The sequence below is a fragment of the Trachurus japonicus genome, chromosome 17 (assembly GCF_045865225.1).
Source record: "Trachurus japonicus isolate A0001 chromosome 17, Traja_1.0".
In the NCBI taxonomy this organism is placed as follows: Eukaryota; Metazoa; Chordata; class Actinopteri; order Carangiformes; family Carangidae; genus Trachurus; species Trachurus japonicus.
Genome location: NC_140923.1, coordinates 6419134 through 6441514, shown reverse-complemented (window position 1 = coordinate 6441514; position 22381 = coordinate 6419134). Strand labels below are relative to the sequence as shown.

The 22381-nt window shown below is 41.0% G+C and overlaps 2 protein-coding genes across 6 annotated transcripts in view; one reads left to right on the top strand and one right to left on the bottom strand.

The window, feature by feature from the left end:
* Window positions 1–11089, top strand: part of LOC146969888 (inactive double-stranded RNA-specific editase B2-like) — a 74027-nt gene extending 62938 nt beyond the window's left edge. The window contains exons 5-11 of the mRNA XM_085805438.1: window positions 1010–1127; window positions 2442–2610; window positions 3901–4094; window positions 5500–5653; window positions 6380–6561; window positions 7550–7743; window positions 10848–11089. Coding sequence (XP_085661564.1) covers window positions 1010–1127; window positions 2442–2610; window positions 3901–4094; window positions 5500–5653; window positions 6380–6561; window positions 7550–7743; window positions 10848–11009 — 1173 coding nt within the window. The 3' untranslated portion in view covers window positions 11010–11089. The remainder of the gene's footprint in view (window positions 1–1009; window positions 1128–2441; window positions 2611–3900; window positions 4095–5499; window positions 5654–6379; window positions 6562–7549; window positions 7744–10847) is intronic.
* A 5265-nt stretch (window positions 11090–16354) lies between these two features.
* The window catches only part of LOC146969887 (WD repeat-containing protein 37), a 22086-nt gene continuing 16059 nt past the window's right edge, over window positions 16355–22381 (bottom strand). For 2 of the 5 annotated variants that reach the window (XM_085805455.1, XM_085805459.1), the window contains 4 exons: window positions 21753–21894; window positions 21446–21580; window positions 21148–21262; window positions 16355–17524 (listed from right to left, as the gene is read on the bottom strand). In XM_085805455.1, coding sequence (XP_085661581.1) covers window positions 17393–17524; window positions 21148–21262; window positions 21446–21580; window positions 21753–21894 — 524 coding nt within the window. In that variant the 3' untranslated portion in view covers window positions 16355–17392. The remainder of the gene's footprint in view (window positions 17525–21147; window positions 21263–21445; window positions 21581–21752; window positions 21895–22381) is intronic. The other 3 variants (XM_085805454.1, XM_085805458.1, XM_085805457.1) reach the window with 3 other exon arrangements.

The following is a 22381-nucleotide window of genomic DNA, read 5'->3' as shown; positions in this document are numbered from 1 at the left end:
AGATATTCAATACAATTTGTCAAGATAAACCCCAAGAAATATTGGTTTTATTTTATGTATTTATGTAAAAAAAAAAAAAACATTCACTTAGCTATCAAGGAAGCATGATAGCAAATTTATGAATAGGGGTGGGAGTAAATAAGTTTTACTTCTTCCCACTTCCCACAAAAAAATCAAATCAAATTATTTTCATTTTCAATTATTATTTTTTCACGTGTTGACTTTGTGAAGTATTTATTTGTTATGTCTGTCCATTACTGTATTGTTTCTTATTTCTTTGTAACATGTCAGAAATAAACTGAAACTATTTAGTGGTTTGTTTGTTTTTTCAAATCCCAAAAAATGGCTGCATCCACCGTGACTGTGTCAGTGGCAGGTTTTAATTTATAAACGATGAGTTCATAACATGTTAATCAAAAGGAGATTGTTTCTATTAGATAAAGGGAAAAGATTTATCAAAAATCAAGCACCCAAAGTCTTGTTTTTATTTTATTTTACAATTTAATAAATCATTGAATAAATCCAATCCAAACCCGTCACAATAAAAGCTCTGCAGCTGTTTGATCGTGTTCACAAGTTCTGAAATGTAACGAGGAGGAAAAGGAGGCCGACATAGAGCAGAGGTTTAAAATAGAAACAGGAAGTCTGATCCAGGACAGGTGAAAACAGCTGGACAGAGGACGAACAGCTGGAGACTCTATGAGGACTCCTGGTGGACAGGTGGGGAACCACAGGGACCTGAATCTGACCACAAAGACTTTGTACATGTTTTCTCCTTATCCATTATATATCTATAATAAATAAGCTTCAATAAATCAACTTATAAATTAAATAGAAACGATGTGATTCATAGCTCCAGAACCTGTCGGAATTTAAATGTTGAGGTTAAAATCTGTGACTGAAACCGAATCAGCTGATGAAAACCTCTGGTCTGGATCATTATGGTCTGGATCATTATGAATAATAACTAAAGTCATGAACGGCGTCTCCACCTTCTCTTCTTCTGCAGTTCTTCGCGGAGTCCATCTTCCACCTGGTGAGAGAGAAATACACGGAGCTGACAGACAGCTGTTTCTCTACCTCGCACGCCCGACACAAGGTCCTGGCGGGAATCGTGATGACCAGAGGTGAGTGAGTGATGGAGACACTTTGGTTTATATTTACATAGTTCACTCTCTGTTTATCTCTGAATTGAATTGAATTGAATTGAATTCCTTTATTGTCATTCATACCAAGGTATAAACAAAATTCAAATGCAAACCTCCATGTGGTTAAAAACATCAATGAAGGTTTTCATAAGCTAATAATTTTCTTCTTCATCTTTAAATCACAATAAACAAACCTTAAATCCTAAAGTTCGTCCCTCAGCTTCGCATCGGGCCGAAGAACGCCTGAAGAACGCCCCTTGGCCGTGGTGTAATGAGCGTATACCACGGCCTGTCGTGATATGTTGCTTAAATATATATATACAGTATTGATATACATATATAATAGTCTATATATGGCATACACACAGATAACAGCATGATCTACCCCCATGAATAATGGAGGCAGATCATTTTGACCTGGCCATTTTAAAAGTAGCTTGCAAGCCGAAAAAGTTTGGGCACCGCTGCTCCAAAGGATCCAACATGTGAATTAAGACTCAGTTGTGTGTCTTCATTTATTTATTTATTTATTTATTTATTTGTTTATTTCGGGCATGTCAATTAAATCATCATCATCACACTTCATCTTAGTTCAAATAATACAATTCACATGGCCGAAAGGGAAAGTGGGAGAAGCTAAAGCTTATCTAGTCCCGCCCCCATTACCCACAGAATAATTATCTTCATCATAATCTTTTCTTTTTCTTTTTACATTTTGACATAACATGTTACAACAGTAACATGACATAACATGTTACAACATAACATGTTATTATTATAAGAAGGTTGGAGGTAAATAAAGTTAAAAAAAAGAGAAGGCATCTGAACTTCACTGTACAAGCAGAAAGAGAAAGAAGTTACAGTGATCAGCAGCACTTTAGGAGCCTGGATGAAAACGTTTTGCGTCTTGTCTGAGGCCGAGGAGCGACTGAGTGAAAATGTGTCAGTGTGACTCAGAGACACCAGTTCCCTCAGTCCCCCCCCCCCCTCCCCGCCCCGATGCCCCCCGGTCGTCCTCTCCGTCCTGTGAATCCTTGATGAGACCAGATTTCACTTTTTATTTATTTTTTTCTCAGTCATACACTTTTCATCAGCCCTTCTCCTCCGGTTAACGTTCAGGTTGTGACGGCGCCGAGGCAGCGGTGGAGGCGTGGTGGGGGGCTGGGGGGGTAAAGAGCAGACATCTTGTTTTCTTGTTCTCAGACTGACTCGTGTGGTGTTGAACATCTTGTTCCGTCAGACGTTTCCTCGCTCTGATCCCAGTCGTCGTTTCTTTCTGTCTCGTTGCTCCAGGCCTGGACCTCGGCTCGGCCCGCGTCGTGTCTCTGGCCACCGGCACCAAGTGTCTGGACCCGGACAACGTGAGCGACCGCCACTCGACGCTCACCGACTGCCACGCCGAAGTGGTCGGCAGGAGGGCGCTGGTTCGATTCCTGTACTCTCAGCTGGAGCTGCTGCTCTGGTACGAACCGACGACATCGACCTACTACATCAGTACATCGATCCAAAATGAAAACATAAGATGTACTTTTATTTTGAAAATCCCCTGCAGTTTTAGATTTCATTAGCAGAGACGCGTTCTCAAAATATTTAGCCTGAGAGTCAAAAGGAGAAAAGTTCACACTAAAATCTGCTTTTTACTTCTTTTTAGTTCTTTTACTTTTATTTTGTAGAAGATGAAAAAGTTAAAGTTCAATAAATCAGACTGTGACACAGGAAGACAAGCTTTATTAAGAAAATGATTTATTGATCACTGATCCTTAAAAAAAAATCCTGTCGTGACAGATTTTACGATATTGAATCGTTTTCTATTCTACATTGTTGTATTTCTTTATTTTACTGTCAACAAATCAACAGTCATCAGTGGTTCAGAGTGAATTTATTGGGTGAAAGTTTTTTAACTGTGCAACTTATGAACTTATAACTGAGTGTGTTTTTCAAACTCTAACTTTACGATTTAGTCTCAGTTACTCAATGTCACAGACAAATTAATGTTCTCTTTAATATTTTCAGTGAGTTAGTTTGGTTTATTTCGGTCTTATAAAAACAAGTACAATAGACAAATATAAAAGTATAGACAAAACAAATACACAAAACAAAAACACAACAAAGCAATACAATGCACTTTGACAGAAAAGTTGTAGGCTGAAGCATCATCTTATTTTGCCTGTCCTTCTTAAATTAACATTTTCCGTTCACTCATTTAAAAATTTTTTAACAGAACAATACAGCAGTTTATGAGCACACTGGTATTTATAATTCAGTTTTATATTTATTAATAATATTATTTGTAAATACGTTTCTGAATCTGTTAAGTGTGTTACACTGTTTGATTTCTCATTCTAGATTATGCCATTGATTGACTCCTTTAATTGACATAGCTACATCTTTGTTTCACATTTGTTCGTACCTTTGCTTTTGTCTACACATAAGTCCCTCTTAGTTCATATCTACTGGTTCGAGTCTGAAACATCCTCTGGAAGCATAATAAAAAATTATTATTATTTACTTTATACATATTTGAACAGTTTTATAGTCCACAAGATCATTGAATTTTAAGGTCTGTAGGTTTATGAAAAATGTGTTTATTGAGTCTCGATAATCAGTCCTGTTGATTATCCTTATAGCTCTCTTTTGTAACATGAAAATTGGTTTTGTAATTGATTGATTAATTGTTGATCGATACAAAGTGACAGAGTTTGCTCTCCTTTCTCTCCCATATGTTGTGTTTCTTCTTCTTTTCTCTCTGAAGTAAGTCAGCAGACGGAGAGGAACGATCCATCTTTGTGCCCAATAAAAGCTTCGACTGCAGCGGTGGCAGCGGCGGCAGCGGTGGCAGCGGTGGCGTTTTACGGCTGCGTGACGGCGTCCTCTTCCACATGTTCGTCAGCTCGTCGCCGTGCGGAGACGCTCGACTCAACTGTCCCTACGAGAGCTCGTCAGCATGTGAGACAAAGAGAAGACGTGACACGTTTTCTTCTATCTTCTTACTGTATGGTCTTTAATAATCTATTGTTCTGCTGCTGCACAAACCCACTGACCCCGAGGACGCTCTTTTATTTATAAAAAAAAAAGGAAAATCCACCATAAAACACATTAATTAATAACAAAGCAGAAGCTCCGGGCTCCATTAAGCAGCTGCACTTGAGTTCCTCCTCTTCGTCAGTGACGTAGCTTCAGCAGATTCACGGTCGACGAGGCTCAAACGTTTTGCCACAAAGTGCAAAAACAACACCGGATAAACCGCTCAGCTCTGATTTAAAACACTCTACACACTTTATATTATTGATTATCTGTGCCAAATCTGCATCACACACCCAAAAAATAAGATGTGAAACTAGAACAAACTTTGTGTGACGTGAGGAAAACACCAGGAGATAACAGACGAGGTGAACTCAGGGTGACACCAAGTTGTAGTTGTGTAATCACTGTGAGGTACGGAGTCGTTACGGAGTAAAACTTAACGAAGCACTCGACAGCTGGAGGAAATAATGTCGTCATGGTGACCTCTCACCTTAAACACTGTTATATATAATTACTGCTTTGAATTTACTGATCTATTTCTTGGTATTTTCTTCACTTTACCACAAATTACTAACACTTTACAAAATGATTTAAAGGGGAATTGCCATTTTTTACAATCTGGACCTTAGATATAAAATATATATATATATACTAGGGCTGTCAAACGATTAATTTTTTTAATCGCGATTAATCGCATTTTTTCCATAGTTAACTCGCGATTAATCTCTATTAAAAATATAATATATGGCGCTTTGGACTTTCAACCCTCCAAAGTGTTATAATCTCTAGACAAACAACTTTTAGACCAGACCTAGCAGGCCTACCTAATCATAACACATGATGCATGAAACTCACACAGAATTGAAACGAATTGCATCCAGTGGAAATTGCCCTTTACTTTGCTACGCCTCTGCCTGGCCATGCATTTGTTGACAACAGAAGCCGTCAAAAAATCAATACATCGCCACGTGCATTTGTTGACAACCGACGCTGTCAAAAAAATCAATACATGGCCATGTGCATTTGTTGACAACGAAGCCGTCAAAAAATCAATGGATGGAGCTGTGGATATATGTTAGACTGTGTATATTTGTGTAGCAACCAACTTGAAGGTGGCTTACCGCCACCTACTGGACTGGAGGTCCCACACTCCAGTCCTCCAGTCCAGCAGACAGAGGACAAAATGGGCCGCGATTAACCGCGATTAAAAAATTTAATCGCGTTAATTTTTTTAATTAATCTAATCGCGATTAACGCGTTAACTCTGACAGCCCTAATATATACATAAAATTACCCTTTAAGTGTAACCTGACTCCTCCTCTGTCAGACCCTAACAGGAGGTTTCGCTGTCACCTGAGGGTGAAGGTGAACGGCGGTGAGGGGACGCTGCCCGTCACGGCACGGAGAGCCAATCAGAAGTGGGGTGGCGTGTCGCCGAGGAAACCTCTGGTCACCATGTCCTGCACCGACAAAATGGCAAAGTGAGTGTGTGTGTCGTGTTGTGTTCAATCAAACTTTTAAAGGGATAGTTCAACATTTTGGTAAATTGCTCCATTGCCATAATCCCTATAGTCATAGCAGTAGGTTTGTTACCTTTAATTGTCGGTGCAAGCTGTTTTCAGAACGGCGGAGCAGAGCTGTGAGCTGCTCAGAGCTACGCTACGGAGGCTCATGGGATTTCTTGGTTTCCCTCATCAAACTCATCAAATACACAATCCAACAACTCTACAACGCTCTGGTGGACAAGTTGTGACCTGCACATTCACCACGCTATGAGATAATAACACAACGTTACCAGACAGAGTTGTTTTAGAGGGAAATTCGTGCAAAACCGCTGATGCACGTTGCCTTCAGGGACAGTTTTTCATCAAGCAGTCTCTGTGTTTCCCTCTAAAACAACTCTGTCTGGTAACGTTGTGTTATTATCTCATAGCGTGGTGAATGTGCAGGTCACAACTTGTCCACCAGAGCGTTGTGGAGTTGTTGGATTGTGTATTTGATGAGTTTGATGAGGGAAAACCAAGAAATCCCATTAGCCTCCGTAGTGTAGCTCTGAGCAGCCTGCGGCTCTGCTCCGCCGTTCTAAAAACAGCTTGCACCGACAATTAAAGGTAACGAACCTACTGCTATGACTATAGGGATTATGGCAATGGGCCAATTTTCCAAAAATGTTGAACTATCCCTTTAACTGTGTCGTGTCTCGACAGGTGGAGCGTGGTGGGCCTGCAGGGGGCGCTCCTGTCCCACCTGGTGGAGCCGGTTTACCTGCACAGCCTCACCGTGGGGACGCTGAGCCACACCGGTCAGCTGGGCCGAGCCTTGACGCGGCGCCTCGCCCCCGTCAGACAGCTGCCCCCCCCCTACCGCCGCCGCCAGCTGCTGCTCGGCTGTACGTCGCTCAGAGTCACACCGCATCGCAATCGCATTGTGTCTGTCTGTATATGTGCAAAACATTATACACACACACACACACACACACACACACACATAGTAGGATGAACTGATGAGAGTTTTCTGGTCTGAGTTCAAAGATCATTGTTAGAAAACACAGGTTGTTGTCAGCAACTCAACTGCTGACACAGAATTAAAGGTCCAGTGTGTAAAATGGAGATAAAACCGTGATATCTAGCATTCTGAATCTAGTTTGTTATATTGAATTGAATTGAATTGAATTAACTTTATTAATCCCGAAGGAGGGAAATTTGTTTGTCCCAACAGCACACAACAATAAAAGAGCAAATACACAATATAAAAATAGACAGATAAATACTCCAGGCACATACACAGCAATCATTCATTAAAAATATGGTCAGCTAGACTGCCCAGGTCTGGAAGCTACATATGTATTATAAAGTCTGATGGCCTATATGTATATATAAAAGAATAATTATAAGGCTACGAAAACAAATTTTCTTTTATAGCGATTATACACTATATACAAATATATTCAGATTTTGTCAATAAACCCTGTTAATTATTACACACTGGACCTTTAAAGGAGCATTATCGCAAATACAGCAGTAATAGCAATAAAAAAAAACTGAAATATGCAATAAATAGGTCGAGGGGAGCCGTAACTATATGTATACAAAATATAGCCAACAGTGTAGTGTCTGTGGAGCAAATGCAGAATTTCTTTTTGATATGAGACAAGCCGGCCCGGCCGCTCCTGAACGGCATGCTATGTAGGATGTTTACTTCAGATACGCTGCATCACCGGCCCCATCTAGTGGCCGAACAAAGAATTATAATTTGCGATAATGCTCCTTTAATGACAGAATCTCAAAACAAATGTTTCGTCAGGTTTAAACGACCGTGGGCTGACCTCAGTGTGATGTCAGAGTGACTAACGCCTCCCTGTGGTTTTTCTCCGTCAGGTCTGAGCAGCGTGGACGTCCGCCCGGCGGGAAAGGCCCCGAACGTCAGCGTGAACTGGAGCTGTGGCGACGGAGACGGAGGCGGCGACGTGGAGGAGATCAGCAGCTCCACGGGGAGGAGCACGGGCGGCGGGCGGCCGTCGAGGCTCTGCAGGAGCTCGCTGTTCGTCCGCTGGGCGAAGCTGCAGCAGCAGGTGGGTCAGAGGAGGAAAAACCTCTCCAGCTTCATCACGTGATGCCTCGGGGTCTCCATCAGACCTCCACCCGGTTTGTTTACTAAAACACTAAAACTGAACTTCACCAGCCAAGCCTCAGGACGGTCAGATCGTCCTGAGCCGCTGCGCTGAATAATAAAGATTAATTCTGTATTAGAAGATTGTTATGTTTCAGTAACAGACACGTATAACCAGTGTTGGTAATAACGGCGTTAGAGTATAACAGCGTTATATTTTTCAGTAACGAGTAATCTAATTAATTACTTTTCCCATCGTTACGACGCCGTTGCCGTTACTGAGAATGTGAAGTGGCGCGTTAGTTTGGTTGAATGAAACGCAAGGTGGTTTCGGCCACACGTCAGCTGCCTCAGGTCAGGGCATGACGGCGAGCTAAGGTAACGTAGCTAACGCAGCATCCGAGACCGATCAGCTGTGTGCCAGTGCAGCCCCTGGGACACAGCTCGAGGGTCACAGCGAGACACACAAGCACCCACTTCACCCGAGCAGCAGCGGTTGGAGTGCGACAGACGGACTCAAATCCACCTCTATAAAACGGTAAACACAGCTGATCGACCGCTCTGGGTAAACACAGCTGATCGATCAAAAAAAATGAATTTACTTTCCGTCACTGAAAACATGCAGGTTCTTGAATGTAACTCGGTTAAGACGTATCCTCAAGATTTTTTTGCAGTTCTGTTAGGTCATGCTGCTGTAGCTACTTGCTGACATCATGTAGCATGATGATGATGATGATAAAAAAAAAAGGAAGTAGTGGAGCTGTGCATAAAGCCTATTCAATCAACCTTTATTTAGTGGGAGCATTGGAAAAAAAACAAAAAAAAAACGTTTTAAAGTAACGAAAAAGTTACTTTCTCAGTAACGTATTACTTTTTGTTTTAAGTAATTCAGTTACTGAGTTACTTTTAAAATGAAGTAACTAGTAACTGTAACTAGTTAGTATTTTTCAGTAACTTGCGCAACACTGCGTATAACACATTATATCTTGAACATTAGGAGGGAGTTCAATCACCTCTGGCACCTTGTGACCTCACACACATATAAGTCACTAACGATGTGTTCAGGTTTTACCCAAAAGTCAGAATTTCTGAGCTCTGAGTTAGAGTTTTAATCTTGAACGCCCCTTGAAGACGAATTGCACAAACCCCAACATGAGAATTAAAGATGGCTGCGTTCGCATATACAGCAGTGAACAAACAGGCTGTAATTTTGCTGTTTACTTTATTTCTCTGGTAGCTGTTTCACATTAAAGTCAGACATGTACATAGCACTGCTCAGTTCTTATTCCTGGACATTTTCCTACTCTGTTTGTGTAAAAACCTCCGACAGTGGCTAGCAGTGGCTAATGGCTAATGGCCCGTTTGTTTTTGTGCATGTTACTTGTTTCTGTTGTAAGTTTGTGCAGCTTTAAAAAAAAACCAAAAACTTTATAAATTGTTTGCACTGAAATCAACATTTACAAGTATGAAATAGTTTTATTTTCATTCGTATTTTTATTAACCGTCCATCTTTCCGACTTCCATGTTAGTTTTTCAACCGGAAAGTGTGACATTGATTCATTCTGACCTCCAACTTCCAACGTAAATGTAATGCACCATAAATAAAACACAATTTAACTCAAAGGCTCAAAGGTCAACTTCACTGTGACATCATAATGTTCTGCAAAAAACCCTCCTGGACTTCTTTCAGTGGCGACACAGAGACTGTGACTTTACTTCCTGCAACTTGTTTCTGGTTGGCTGGTTTGAATTTTTGAATAATACAAAAAAATAAATTAAATAAACAGTTGGAGGACTCGTGAAGCATTAGTCGTGCACTCAGCTAGATTTCAAGTGCACGTATTATAAGTGTCATAACTCTTTAGTGATGGAAGAAAACAATAAGTTGAGATGTTAATTCATCGTCACGCGAGTACGATCACATCGTCATCAGACACCGTCACGTTATAACAATGGCTTTTAAAAGCGAGGTTTCAATTCCACTGTGAGGTTAAAATATGAATGCTGAGAGAGTTGTGCTGGGCAAAATTTAAAATTTGATGGTGGCAGACAGAGTGGTAATTATTTACAGAAGCAGCTGGAATCATTGTTAGAGAAGCTGCTCTTAATATCACATGAAAGAGACGACGCAAAAACATTTAGAGATGAAAATGTTGAGCAAGAGCGGAAACAGAGACAAAGACAGAGAGATCTGCAGAAATAATGAGTTAGAAGTTAAACATGAAGGGAAGAGCTGCACAGTAGAAATGGAAAACAAAGCTCCTTGTTATGTTAAACACAAAACATAATATGTGTGATGCTTCTCATTTTTCTGCCCACACTTTGAACCGTTGGACACAGGACGACCGATTGGTTATGACTGGTTTCAAACAGTCGTCTTAAATATGAGTAGGCCAACATTAAAACAGTCATTTAGTGTCAAAACTCAACAGCTCTGCAGAGGCCTTCTTCAACCATCTTTAATGAAGACATCTTTAAAGGGGACATATTATGGAAATGTAACTTTTTGAAGGCTCTTTAACATATATTTTGGTGTTTGTCTTGCCTTCTGGCCCCCAAAATGTGAGAATTGACAAAAAAAAATCTGTAATTTTCAGGCACCTGAGGTTGAAATCCATGTTGTTTTACGAGTTATTCCCTCGGTTGTCTGACAATGATGTCATTAGTTTTCGAATTTGCATAATACCACCCCTACCTGTGAGTACAGGTACCTTTAGAGGGGGCGGGGCCTGGTGAGCAGTGGTTCATTTGCATTTAAAGGGACAGGCACTGAAACCAGCCGTTCTGAACAGGGCTGTTTAGAGAGGATGAAAAGAGCTGTGATGTTTGATCCTTGGGGTATTTTGACCGAAGCATGTCTTTAAGACATCTGGGAACTATTTTAATTTGTGGAAAAGGGGCAAAATATGTCTCCCTTTAATGACTGATTATAATGACGATGATGACTTACATCTAGTTTACCTGTAAAATATCTGCTGTGTAAAATGAACAGCTCAGCAGATGGAAGTTTTGTTTTGCCTGTTAAATAATGTCCACCCTTCTCATCTGTTTCTGTCCTTTTTTCAGTTGAACGGTCAGATATCGGGCGCAGGAATCACAGCGGAGACGTACTATGGCGCCAAAATGGCGGCCGGGTGCTACCAGAGGGCGCTGCAGCAGTTCACCGGCGCTCTGCAGGTTGGAGGTTTGGGAACGTGGATCAGAAAACCTCCACAACCGGGTCATTGAAACCCAACTGAATATGGAGCAGCAGAGTGAAGCTCATGTATTTTTATTTTGAGAGTAGGCTACATGTGGAATAAAGTTCAAAATAAATTATTAACAGTGTGAAAATGGGCAGACAGAGTAGGCTACGAATTATTATTATGCAAATGAGCACAAAGCAAACGAACAAAATCAGATTTAGGCAAAAACTGAGTAGATTTCTTATCTTAGTGAGTAACCTGCTTAAATAGCTTAAATTCTGCACCTCTGGAGGCTAATGCTAGCTTCTCCCGCTAGCTTAAATGTTGGCAAACCTCGTCACTGTAACCACTTAGCTAGCGCCCTGACTCAATGGAGAAATGGTTCGTTCCATTTTCCTCGGAAAGTCGGAAATTAGGAGTTGGTAATGACGTCATATCCAAAAAAGTGAAAATCAACCCTTTTGTTGTTGTTAGCAATGTTAGCTAATAGCAGCTGATAACAACAACAGCAATAACACGCTAGGTACTATGATAGATTGTGTGTGAAAGCAACATAACATATCTAAAGTAGCGGTTGCACAATACTGTTGCTAGGACTGATTTAATGACACAAAAAGAAGACGAATGCTGCGTTCGAGACAACTTGGTTCTCCCAGTTGAAAACTTTTGAGTTCCAACTTCAAAGCGTTCGAGACGCACCGCGCCACAATAACTAAAAACATGGCGGACTGGAGCAAACTTTTCATTCAAAGTGCCTCACAAAAGGTATGAAAACATCACAAAGGGCACAAAAATGACTAAAAAACAACGTTTTAATGTATTTTGGCATTTCACTGCATTTTGATTTATGTTTTACCATTGACGCATATAGTGGTGTGACGTCAGACAACTGATTCTCAAAGAAGTCAGGGTAGAATTTTTTTATCCGACTTCGTCAAGTGGGAGTTCCGAATTGATGTGGCGTTCGATTGCACTTTTTCAAGTAGGAGGTCGGAAAGATCTGGGTTCTGACTTGTCTTGAACACAGCATAAGAGTCTGATTAACAGTGTGAATTTAAGCTTTTATTCACGGAGCGGCCATCTTGGATTGTGAGCTCAGGGTTATACCAGTTTAAGAGGGCGATTCTGACGATGTAGCCGACTAGGAACTCAGAAAATCTGACTTGTGATCTATTTCTAATGGAAACACACAATTACACACAGGTTAAACTAAGCAATATATGGTGTTGAAGAAAAAAACTTGTGGAGAAATCTTGCAAAGCAGCTGCACATTTGAAGTTGGACGTGAAAATTAAGGTTTAAAAAAAAAGTGCGTTGGCACAAATTAGATGATTTATGATTACGTAGCCTATAAACATGTAGCGCATACTATTTGAAACAACTTACCATTGAAGGTAAAAAGGGTCTAAAATCAGTATTTATATAAATATTTTCATGAAAGCTGCGTAACCTAAGAGGAAAAACTAGATTTGTTGTAATTAATGTGAATGGAGGGTCAAGGGTCTTTTTTTTTCTTACTGAATAAGTATGAATGGAGTTGTTGGACATCCCTTTTTTTTTTATCTTGTGTGTTAAAGTTTTGTATTTACATACCTGTCTGTGAGGTATTTCCACTTACACAATACAGAGCCCTTCATTTCCAGTTTTAACCCTTTGTAGAATGAGGAGAGACCAGAGGGTCCTCATGAGGTGTAAACCAGTGTTGGTCCTCTAAAGTACCATAGAACAGAAACACACACAAACCTAGTTTTTGTCACATAGGAGGACATTTTATCTAAAATCTAAAACCAACACAAAAACACTGTGTGAGCAGATTCTTCAATCGTTTTGTGTTTGTTTTCCTTTAAAAAAAAGTTTGTTCTGTTGTTTTATGTATATTTGATGATGTTAATTCATTTTTAGCAGTGTTGTAAAGAGCTGACGTTTATTGAGCTCAGGAGTGTGAAGACATGCCGCCACCTAGAGGACGACTGTGTGCATTACAACATGTGGAATCCAGATTTATGCTGTTTTTGTTGTCATTTTCTGTCAGTTTTTATCCCTTAAAGCAGATATCAGTGGCACGGCCGTTTCGGCTAATGCTGTGTTCAAGGCAGGCTTTTGAAACCGTAAGTTACAGCTTCAAGTCACAACTACGACTTGGTAGCGTTCCAGGTAACCCGTAGCTCGTGTTTTTACCGTCCTGTTGTCTGTGAAAGTTCCCTATAACGGCCACTCGTAACTTCCGACCCGTGAACTCGTACCAGATCGAACTGGTATGACTTCACAGGAAGGAAAAACACAAAGTACGAGTTTCCTTGAACGCACCATGAGTTAGCAGCCCCCGCCCTTGTCAGGCATCAATTGGTCCTCGTGCTACGTCACCACATTCACGCGCATCCCTTGGCTGCACACACAGCCCTTCATGCCGTTCTCTCCCCTCATTGGATAACACTTGTATCCCACAAGGAAAATTTTCTCCTCGGGTTACAGCAGAGCAGAGTGACGGAGAGACTCGTGTTTAGGCTGAAATACTTCATGTAAGTGATTGCTGACGGAAAATAGGACTATTTAGGACTTACATTAACAAAAACATTCCACTGATATCTGCTTTAATTTCCTAAAAAAGGATGAATTTAATCACAAATATCCCAAAGGTTGTTATTTTAGAAAGTTTTTGCCATATTTTTGTAGCCACTCGTCTCTTTGTGTTTTATTTCTAGATACGTTTTCTGGGATGAAGAATGTAACAGAGTATTTCTACTGAAAGCAAGTGGTGTTAAAAACGCTATGTGAAACTTTTATTATTACTATTATTATTATAATTAGGGATGCAGAATGTATGTAGTTTATATTGGCCATGACTATTTTTATCACTGCAAATAAATGAACTTATTTGTGTTAATTGATGCGTGTGTGTTTATCCAGTATAACATACCAGCACATAGAAGAGGAATAACAGGAAAAACACTCGACAGGGAAACGTTCAAACAGCACAAACGTTTTATTTTGATTTCACAAGCAGGAGATGCTTGTTCCTCAGTACACAGCTATAAATCCAACAAAAACCGCGGTCAAGTCGATCCAACAGGTTTTTTTTTCTACCGGTAGTTTCTTTTTTTCTGAGAACTGAGCTGTGGTGTTTGTTGCTCTACATCAACCAACTGAGATCACACACACACACACGTCAACACTGTTCACACCACGGAGCCACAGGTTTTACAAGGCTTCAAGACGGCACATCTGAGATGACGATGATCATGTGACCTGTTCTTCTCACTGTGATCGACAGCGTGAAGAGTTAAACGTCAACATTCAGTGGATTATGGACGTGGCGACGGTGACGGAGTGGCTCAGTGCTGGTAGAAGAAAATGCAAATGCAGCCGAGTGCAGTGAAACTGTCAGAAAGAAAAGAATATTACATCTCACGCACGCACATCACACACACACACACACACTTTGTTTCTTCATTTATTTTAAACCAAGGATGAGTCGATCCCGCTCTCTGCTGCCATTCCTGCTAAAATCATCTTTTACTACAGACTTTTATTTTCTTAACAGGAAGTTAAAGCCAGTGCGCCTATTTTTAAATCAGAATTCACTCCTTATAAACTAATATAAATAAAAACTACTCTTGATAATTAGCCCAATAAAAAAACTTGCAGTTTAGTTCCATGTAGAAACAAACACCATCCCTGGTTTAAATGAACAAATATAACTTTTTTTTGTGTGTGAATATAAAACTTTTACAAATAAAGTGACATCTTCACCCACTGAAGCAATAAAATGAATTTACAAAAAAAAAAAATGAAATGCAGGAACATGTCATCAAGTTATAAAGGCTAATAATAATAATAATAAAACTGCTGCAGCTAAATTACACTGTGCAGCCCGATCGATCGATCGGCTGCTTTATTTCATATATTACAATTAATATCATACAAATGTTATGTTGTTAAAGTATTAGGAGGTTCACACTTCACATGTGCCTTTTCACAAACAGTTCAGAGTATTCAAAGTGACAGCGTTTTTTTTTTGTTTTTTTTACACCCGCGAACATCAGAATTGGTCTCAAAACGTTGTGTTTCTGAGGCGTCTCCATGGTTACAGACACATTTAAATAGGCAGCGGTTAAGTGTTACCAAACAAAACAAAATAAAACATTGAAACTGTGGATAATTATCCACCAGAGAAAAAAAGAAATGTTCGTCATGTTATTGATCAGTTATCGATCGAACTGTGTGTTTTTTTTTTGTGGTAAAACACACGTTAACGTACGACAGCAGGACGACGGCTGCGTTAAAACACTGAACACGTCACATGTTCATATCAATATACACACACACTCCCTACTGTAACATTGGGAAATACCCTCAAACACACACACACACACTCACACACTTGAATGCAGCTTTGGCTGAGCGTTTTCGTGACAGTGGCGAAGCTAAAGCAACGTGACAGCGAACGCATCACGACTCTCCTCAGGGATTTGACTCGTTTTAAGAAAAAAACAAGCACCATAACAGATACGACACCGACTGAATCCCCACAACACTGACGACTAAAGGGCGCTGCGATTACTGACGAAGAACAGTCTGTTTTTTTTGTTTTGTGTTTTATGTTACAATCACATCCGGTCCGTGTGCAACAGAGGAAATGTTTCATCATCACTTCCTGTACGACACTTTTTTAAAGATGCTGGATTTGAACCGATCCTGTTTTTCTTTTGTGTGCGTGTGAATTTTATTTGTGCTTCATTAAACGAGAGAGAGCAGACTGCTGTTCAGGTGACGCTCTGGGTTTAAACACACTGCTGCAGTGTGTTTAAACCCAGAGCGTCACCTGAACGCACCACAGTGGAGACGACGAACAGGAAGTGTCACCTGGGCGCCAGACGCAGCACAGACACAACAACGACATGAATCAGTAAATGTTCAGTTTTCTTTTGCTGTAAAGAAAAAACATCAGTGCAGATGAATTTAACTTCATCTAGTTATTATAATCATAATCACTACACTCACACACACACACACACACACACACACACACTTTAACTGCCCTGTGGTCGCTGCACTGAATTCTGGGAGTTTGGTTTATTAATCGTCTTCAACAGTTTTAGGTTTAAATAGAACGACAGGCTCATCTTCCTCCTTCAGTCTGAGCTGGAAACAGTCGGATTTCCTATTTCTATGCAAAATGTCATTTCTAGTCAAAACAAATCTAATTATACAGTACCTAAAATAAGACTCATCACATAAAAAGTAGCTTGTTTTTAGACACTTTTTACTTCTTTCAAGCTAATTTTCACTTGAAATAAGTAGAAAAATCTGATAGTGGAGCAAGTTTTTCTTTCTTATTACAAGCACAAAAAAAACTTCCTTTCACCGGCAGATTTTTTCAAGTGAAAATTAGGTTGAAACAAGTGAAAATGATCTAAAAACAAGTGGAAAGAGATTAGTTTTGACTAGAAATGAGACATTTTGACAAGAAATGAGACAATATTCTTGGAAAGATTTTGAGTTTTTGCAGTGTGAGTGAGTGACAGCTCTAAATTCAACCCTGACAACAACTACTACAGCAGCAGCAGCAGCAGCAGCACAGTGGATCTGTCCAACACAGAGTCCTCAGGTCTCAGCTCAACAGAAAAGAGAAACCAGTTTTTTGGGGTTTTGTGCTTCAACAATCTTAAAAGTCAGGAGCCTAAACATCCAGCAGGTTTCAGCTGTTCACTCATTCCCACACTCGACCTGAGCACAGAAGCTGCAAAGATCTTTATTCTAAAAAAAAAAAAAAAAATTGTAACAGCTACTGGTTCTTTCTTTTTCTGGTTTATTCTGTTTTTAAAGGTGCATTACGCGCTCACACGGAGACAAAAGGATAAATTCATTCAGGAAAAATCATCTGAAAACAGCTCAACTGATATAACTGAATGAACTCTGGTTTAAAGAGTGTGTGAGCTGTCAAGTTATTACCAAAACCAGTAAAAAGTAAAGTTTTAAAAGACTATTTAATCATGGCAGCGCTAGAGTTGGAGCGCCTGTTTGCACCAACGTTCACCATCGACACGGCGCAGCAGCGTTCACAGACCAGGAGAAACTCATCCTATAAAACTAGTGGTTGTAGTTTGTTGTGCTTTTTTCTTTTTTTTTTTGCAGCTATGCTGTGTGCGTTGTTGCTGTGTTTTTGTGTTTTTGTGTTGTGTGTGTGTTTTGGCAGTGGACAGACAGAACGACGCGTCCTGTTCCCGTCGAGTATCGAACACTGACCTCCTGATGTTTTTACGTCGCTGTTATAAACTATAAACTTTTCACAGACAAAAACCGAGTGAAACCAAACTGTACACTACACGGCGGGTCGTCGACGGCGACGGCGTGCTGAGCCTCAGTGTGTCCGGTGACAGGAGGAGGAGCAGGAGCAGGAGGAGCAGGAGCAGGAGGAGGTGCAGGTCATTTCTCCTGCAGCAGCGCGGGGATGTTGATGTTCCAGCCGATGGCCTGGCGGTCGAAGCCGCAGGTGAACAGGTTGCAGGAGGTGTTGTCTTCACACCAGGCCGAGCAGCACACCATGCGCCGGTGACCCTGAAACACACACACACACGGCAACTGTTGTTAACCCTCTGAAGTCGACGCCGTTGTACACGATGGCGGCGGAGAGCGACTTCATTCTTTTCTTTTTAATCGAAACCAGGATATTTCAGCCTTTCAGACGAGCTCTGCTCCATATTTCACCCGGAGGCGGGTGCTCATACACTCACTCAGTTAAATACAATTATTTTATATTTATACACACCCATGTTTTTATTTCTGACTTCTTTGAGTGTGTGCTATAAAATGGCACTTGTATTGCTCTCTCTTGCTCTCTCTCTCTTCTGAATGTATGTATATTTCTTGGGGAGGTGCTTTTTATAAGCCCATATAGGGTTTTTTAACCTCTCCCGCACTTACTATTATTGTTTCATTTCTGTTTTTTGTAATTGTCTTTTATTATGGTGCAAATAAATAAATACCAATAAATACAAGCGTACAGAGTTACATTTGTTTCTTTATTATTACATCAAACAGAGTAGGTTTTGCAATAAAAAAAAAAAAGATTTGAGAGCAAAAGTATACATTTTTATTTTATTGCAAGTGAAAAATGATTGATTAAGAAATGCAAATGCAAAAGTTTTGTTTAAGTTTTGTTTGAACTTAAGAAATGCAAATGCAAAAGTTTTGTTTGCAAGTCTCTTTTTTTTCATCTGTGAGTCAAAAAGCCCACCAGGTTCAAGTTTTTTTTTTTTTTTTAGTATATATTTTTTGGCTTTTCATGCCTTTATTCGATAGGACAGTTGAGAGTGTGACAGGAAATGGGAGGCAGAGATGGGGGGAATGACATGCAGGATAGGGCCGTCCGACGCGGGACTCGAACCGGGGCCGCCTGCAGCGAGGACTATAGCCTCAACACATGGGGCGGGTGCTCTACCAACTGAGCTAAACTCCGCCCCACCAGGTTCAAGTTTTGACTCATAAAAAAAACCTTTTTATTTGCATTTTTTTTTTCAATCAATAATTTTTAACTTGCAATTAAACATTTTTTTGATTCCAACATTGATACTTTTGCTCTCAAATCTAATTCTTGATTACAAAACCTACTCTGTTTGATTGAATGATAAAGAAACAAATGTAACCTTGACCTTGATCTTATTCTGTTTCCCGTTGAACCCAAAGGCCTCAAACAACGGTTATATAGCATCCAAGAAAAAGCTTATATTCATTTTCTGTTCCCAACAAATATGTGGAATTTATTTTCCGTTTTTTATTTTCCTTTCTTTTTCTGATCGTTTATCTCTTTCTGCGTCCATATGACACCACTAGAGAATTAGGGCCACGGGCCATCGCACCGGGCACTACTAATTTTAAAAAACTGCGCAAAATTTTGCATTGAAGTCAATGGGACGGATGGAAAAAAAAGAGCGAAAAAGACCAATCATCGGAGTTTAACAAACATCTATATTTACTGTAGAAACACCAAATCGTACCACATTTTTCAGGAAGTCCTTAGAGCAGCGTTGATCTGTGTTTTGTTCTGATAGGAGTTACCGTTTTGTCACGCTAAGCCTTTTGCGAGACCGGTGCAGAGGCAGAAAATCACTCTTTTTCTCCACGTTTCTGTCTGCCTCAGCATGGGGGGGCCCTATCGCCATGGTAACCACCTCGAGTTGCCGTGGTAATGTCTGATCTCAGGCCAGAGCTCGTTAACTTCATAAACAATCCACCTGGTGCTCGTTTAAATGTTTATAAACACAGACACAGCTAAATCAGACTGACACAGGATGCAGCTACTAACTAACTATGTGTCAAGTCAGTCACACACACACACACACACACACACACCTTCATGTGATTACAGTTACACACACACACACACACACACACAGACTCTAGAGCCAGCTTCATGTGATTACAGTCACACACACACACACACACACACACACACACACACACACACACACACACACACACACACACACACACACACACACACACACACACACACACACACACCTTCATGTGATTACAGTTACAGACACACACACACACACACACACAGGTAACATACAAATGCGCGCGGAAGCGCGCACTCCTCTCCCACACTCTAACACACACAGGTAACCTAATGTGGTTACAGCTCCTCCATATCAGTGCTTATAGAAAGATGATCATGTGTCTGTCTGATCAGCTCTGTCTTGACCTTAAGATCGTGGGTTTGATTCCCATGTTGACAGAGATGGCAAAACCGGCAGTAGCCCCGTGGGCAGGGTTTAAAATTAGCACCCGCCACTCGCCAAATGCGGGTAAAAATATGATTTGGCGAGTAAAATTATTAGGCCACTCGCCATTGGCTGGCAGCTTGAATATGCCAACTTCACTATATAATTGTCATCATAAATGCTGAACAGTGAAACGAACAGTTTACAGCTACAGGAGATGTACTGACTGTTTTTTCCGAGTGTCAGAGTTGTCCCTCGTTATCCTCCAGTGATTCAACATTTAAGAAAATGTATCAAGTTTTCTGCTGTAACGTTCGCGTTCAGTCGCTCATTCAGAGGAGGCGGTCAGAAGCGAGCGACCTTAGTTTGTGGTAACGTTGTTTATGTGACGACACATCACGATGGTGAGGGGTAGGGTTAGCAGGGTTACCACATGTCCCCGACAATATGGAATGATCCCGTATCTGCAGATTAAATAACCGCGTCCTGTTTTGCATCAATACGGGACCGCGTTTGTCTCGTATTTCCGAGTTCACTTGAATGCAGCATCACCCCACTCGCAATCCTGTGAAGAGGTGCCGACTCTGCCCGTGATCAGGTGAAACCGGTGAAACTCTGTGTTTTGATCTCACAGACGAGAGTGGCAGAAATTCAAACACTGGGCTCGACAGTGTCAGTGACACTCTGGGCCATAAAGTATAGCCTACCCCCGCCCGTAAAGCCTTTCCACCGAATCAACGGTCTTTTTTTTTTTTACACCGCAACATATGATTCACGTCATGATAATTTCTGTATGGCTATTCAAACTTCCACAGTCCATGATAGTTCTCTTTGTTTGATATTTCAAAAGAAAATTGCATCCTTCTATAGGCTACTGTAGGATGAACAGTAGGCAATCTAGGCTACATTAAAAAAAAAAAAACCTCTGTTCACACCACTTATTCAGTCTGAATTAAATGTAGGCTAAGTTTCAAAACTCACATCACTATATCTTCCTCTGAAAGCCTATTTATGTAGGCTAATGTCAGTTGTCATTCCATCAGCTAATCTAAACCTATTTTTTTATATATTTATTGCAACAATTTAGTTTAGGAGGCAGGTGTGTGTTGTTAAGGCAGCTGCCTAACTATAATGCACTGGGGAAGACACTGCTGATTTTAATGACTTTGTGTTGTGAGCAGTTAAGTGGCCGGTGAAAACATATTTTGGCCGGTAAAATTTTTGGCCGGTAAAATTTTTGACCTAAAAAGTTAATTTTATACCCTGCCCGTGGGCCTTTCAAAATTTCCCCAGAGGAAATTTTCTAGTTAATATTGTCATCCTAAAACAACAAAAGGAGACCAGGCGAGAGAAATAAAATACAGAAGAAAATGCCACAGACGGAGTAGACAGACTGATGAAGCAGCTCCTCCTCCTCCTCCTCCTCCTCCTCCTCCTCCTCCTGTCACTGACCTGTCTGTTGCTCCGTGGGAGTCGAGCCAGTCGCACCCCCGACATGTCGAACAGCCGGACCTGCCGATTGTCGTGAGGAAGAGCGATGATCCTCTGGTTCACCGACACGCTGATCCTGAACGGCAGGAAGTTCAACCATGAGTCATCATCATCATCATCATCATAATATATTAATACTAACAATAATAATAATCCACTGTGAAGTTCAGAAACGTTTTAAAATGTACAACTTCACAAGAACAAAGTTAAAATTGTTTCAGTAAACGAGGAGTTGGAGCAGCGTCTCGTGCATACTGACCTGTTGACGGCCGAGTCCGTGCGGATGGTTGCTATGGGCGACCTCATGTTCTTCAGGTCCCACACTTTGACGGTTCGATCGTCGCTGCCGGAGACGACGTTGTCTCCCACCGTGAAGACGGCCGACGTCACCGTGCTGCAGGAGGAGAGACAGAGGACACGGGCTGAGACAAGAAGTTGCGTTCACACAGCGCAGTCTGTGTGTGTGTGTGTGTGTGTGTGTATAAGTGTGTGTGTGTGTGTGTGTGTGTGTCTGTGTGTGTGTGTATGTATAAGTGTGTGTGTGTGTGTGTGTGTGTGTGACTGACTCGGTGTGTCCCTGGAACACGTTGACAGAGTGGATGGACGGGTCTCTGAAGTCCCACAGTCTGAAGGTGGTGTCTCTGGACGAGGTGACCACCAGACGCTGGGTGGGGTGTGTGCAGCAGTGGGTCAGCTCCTGGTCGTGGCCTGAGAGGGCGCACACACACACAAACACACACACACACATTTTTTTGAACATCCTTCACACGTTATCATGCAAAACCGCTGATGCGCGTTGCCTTCAGGGACAGTTTTTCATCAAGCAGTCTCTGCATTTCCCTCTAAAACAACTCTGTCTGGTAACGTTGTGTTATTATCTCATAGCGTGGTGAATGTGCAGGTCACAACTTGTCCACCAGAGCGTTGTGGAGTTGTTGGATTGTGTATTTGATGAGTTTGATGAGGGAAACCAAAAAATCCCATGAGCCTCCGTAGCGTAGCTCTGAGCAGCTCACGGCTCTGCTCCGCCGTTCTAAAAACAGCTTGCACCGACAATTAAAGGTAACGAACCTACTGCTATGACTATAGGGATTATGGCAATGGGCCAATTGCCACAATGTTGAACTATCCCTTTAAGGATTTAAGAGAATTATGGGATATCTCAAGACTAGACTTTACGAGAGTTATGGCTCAT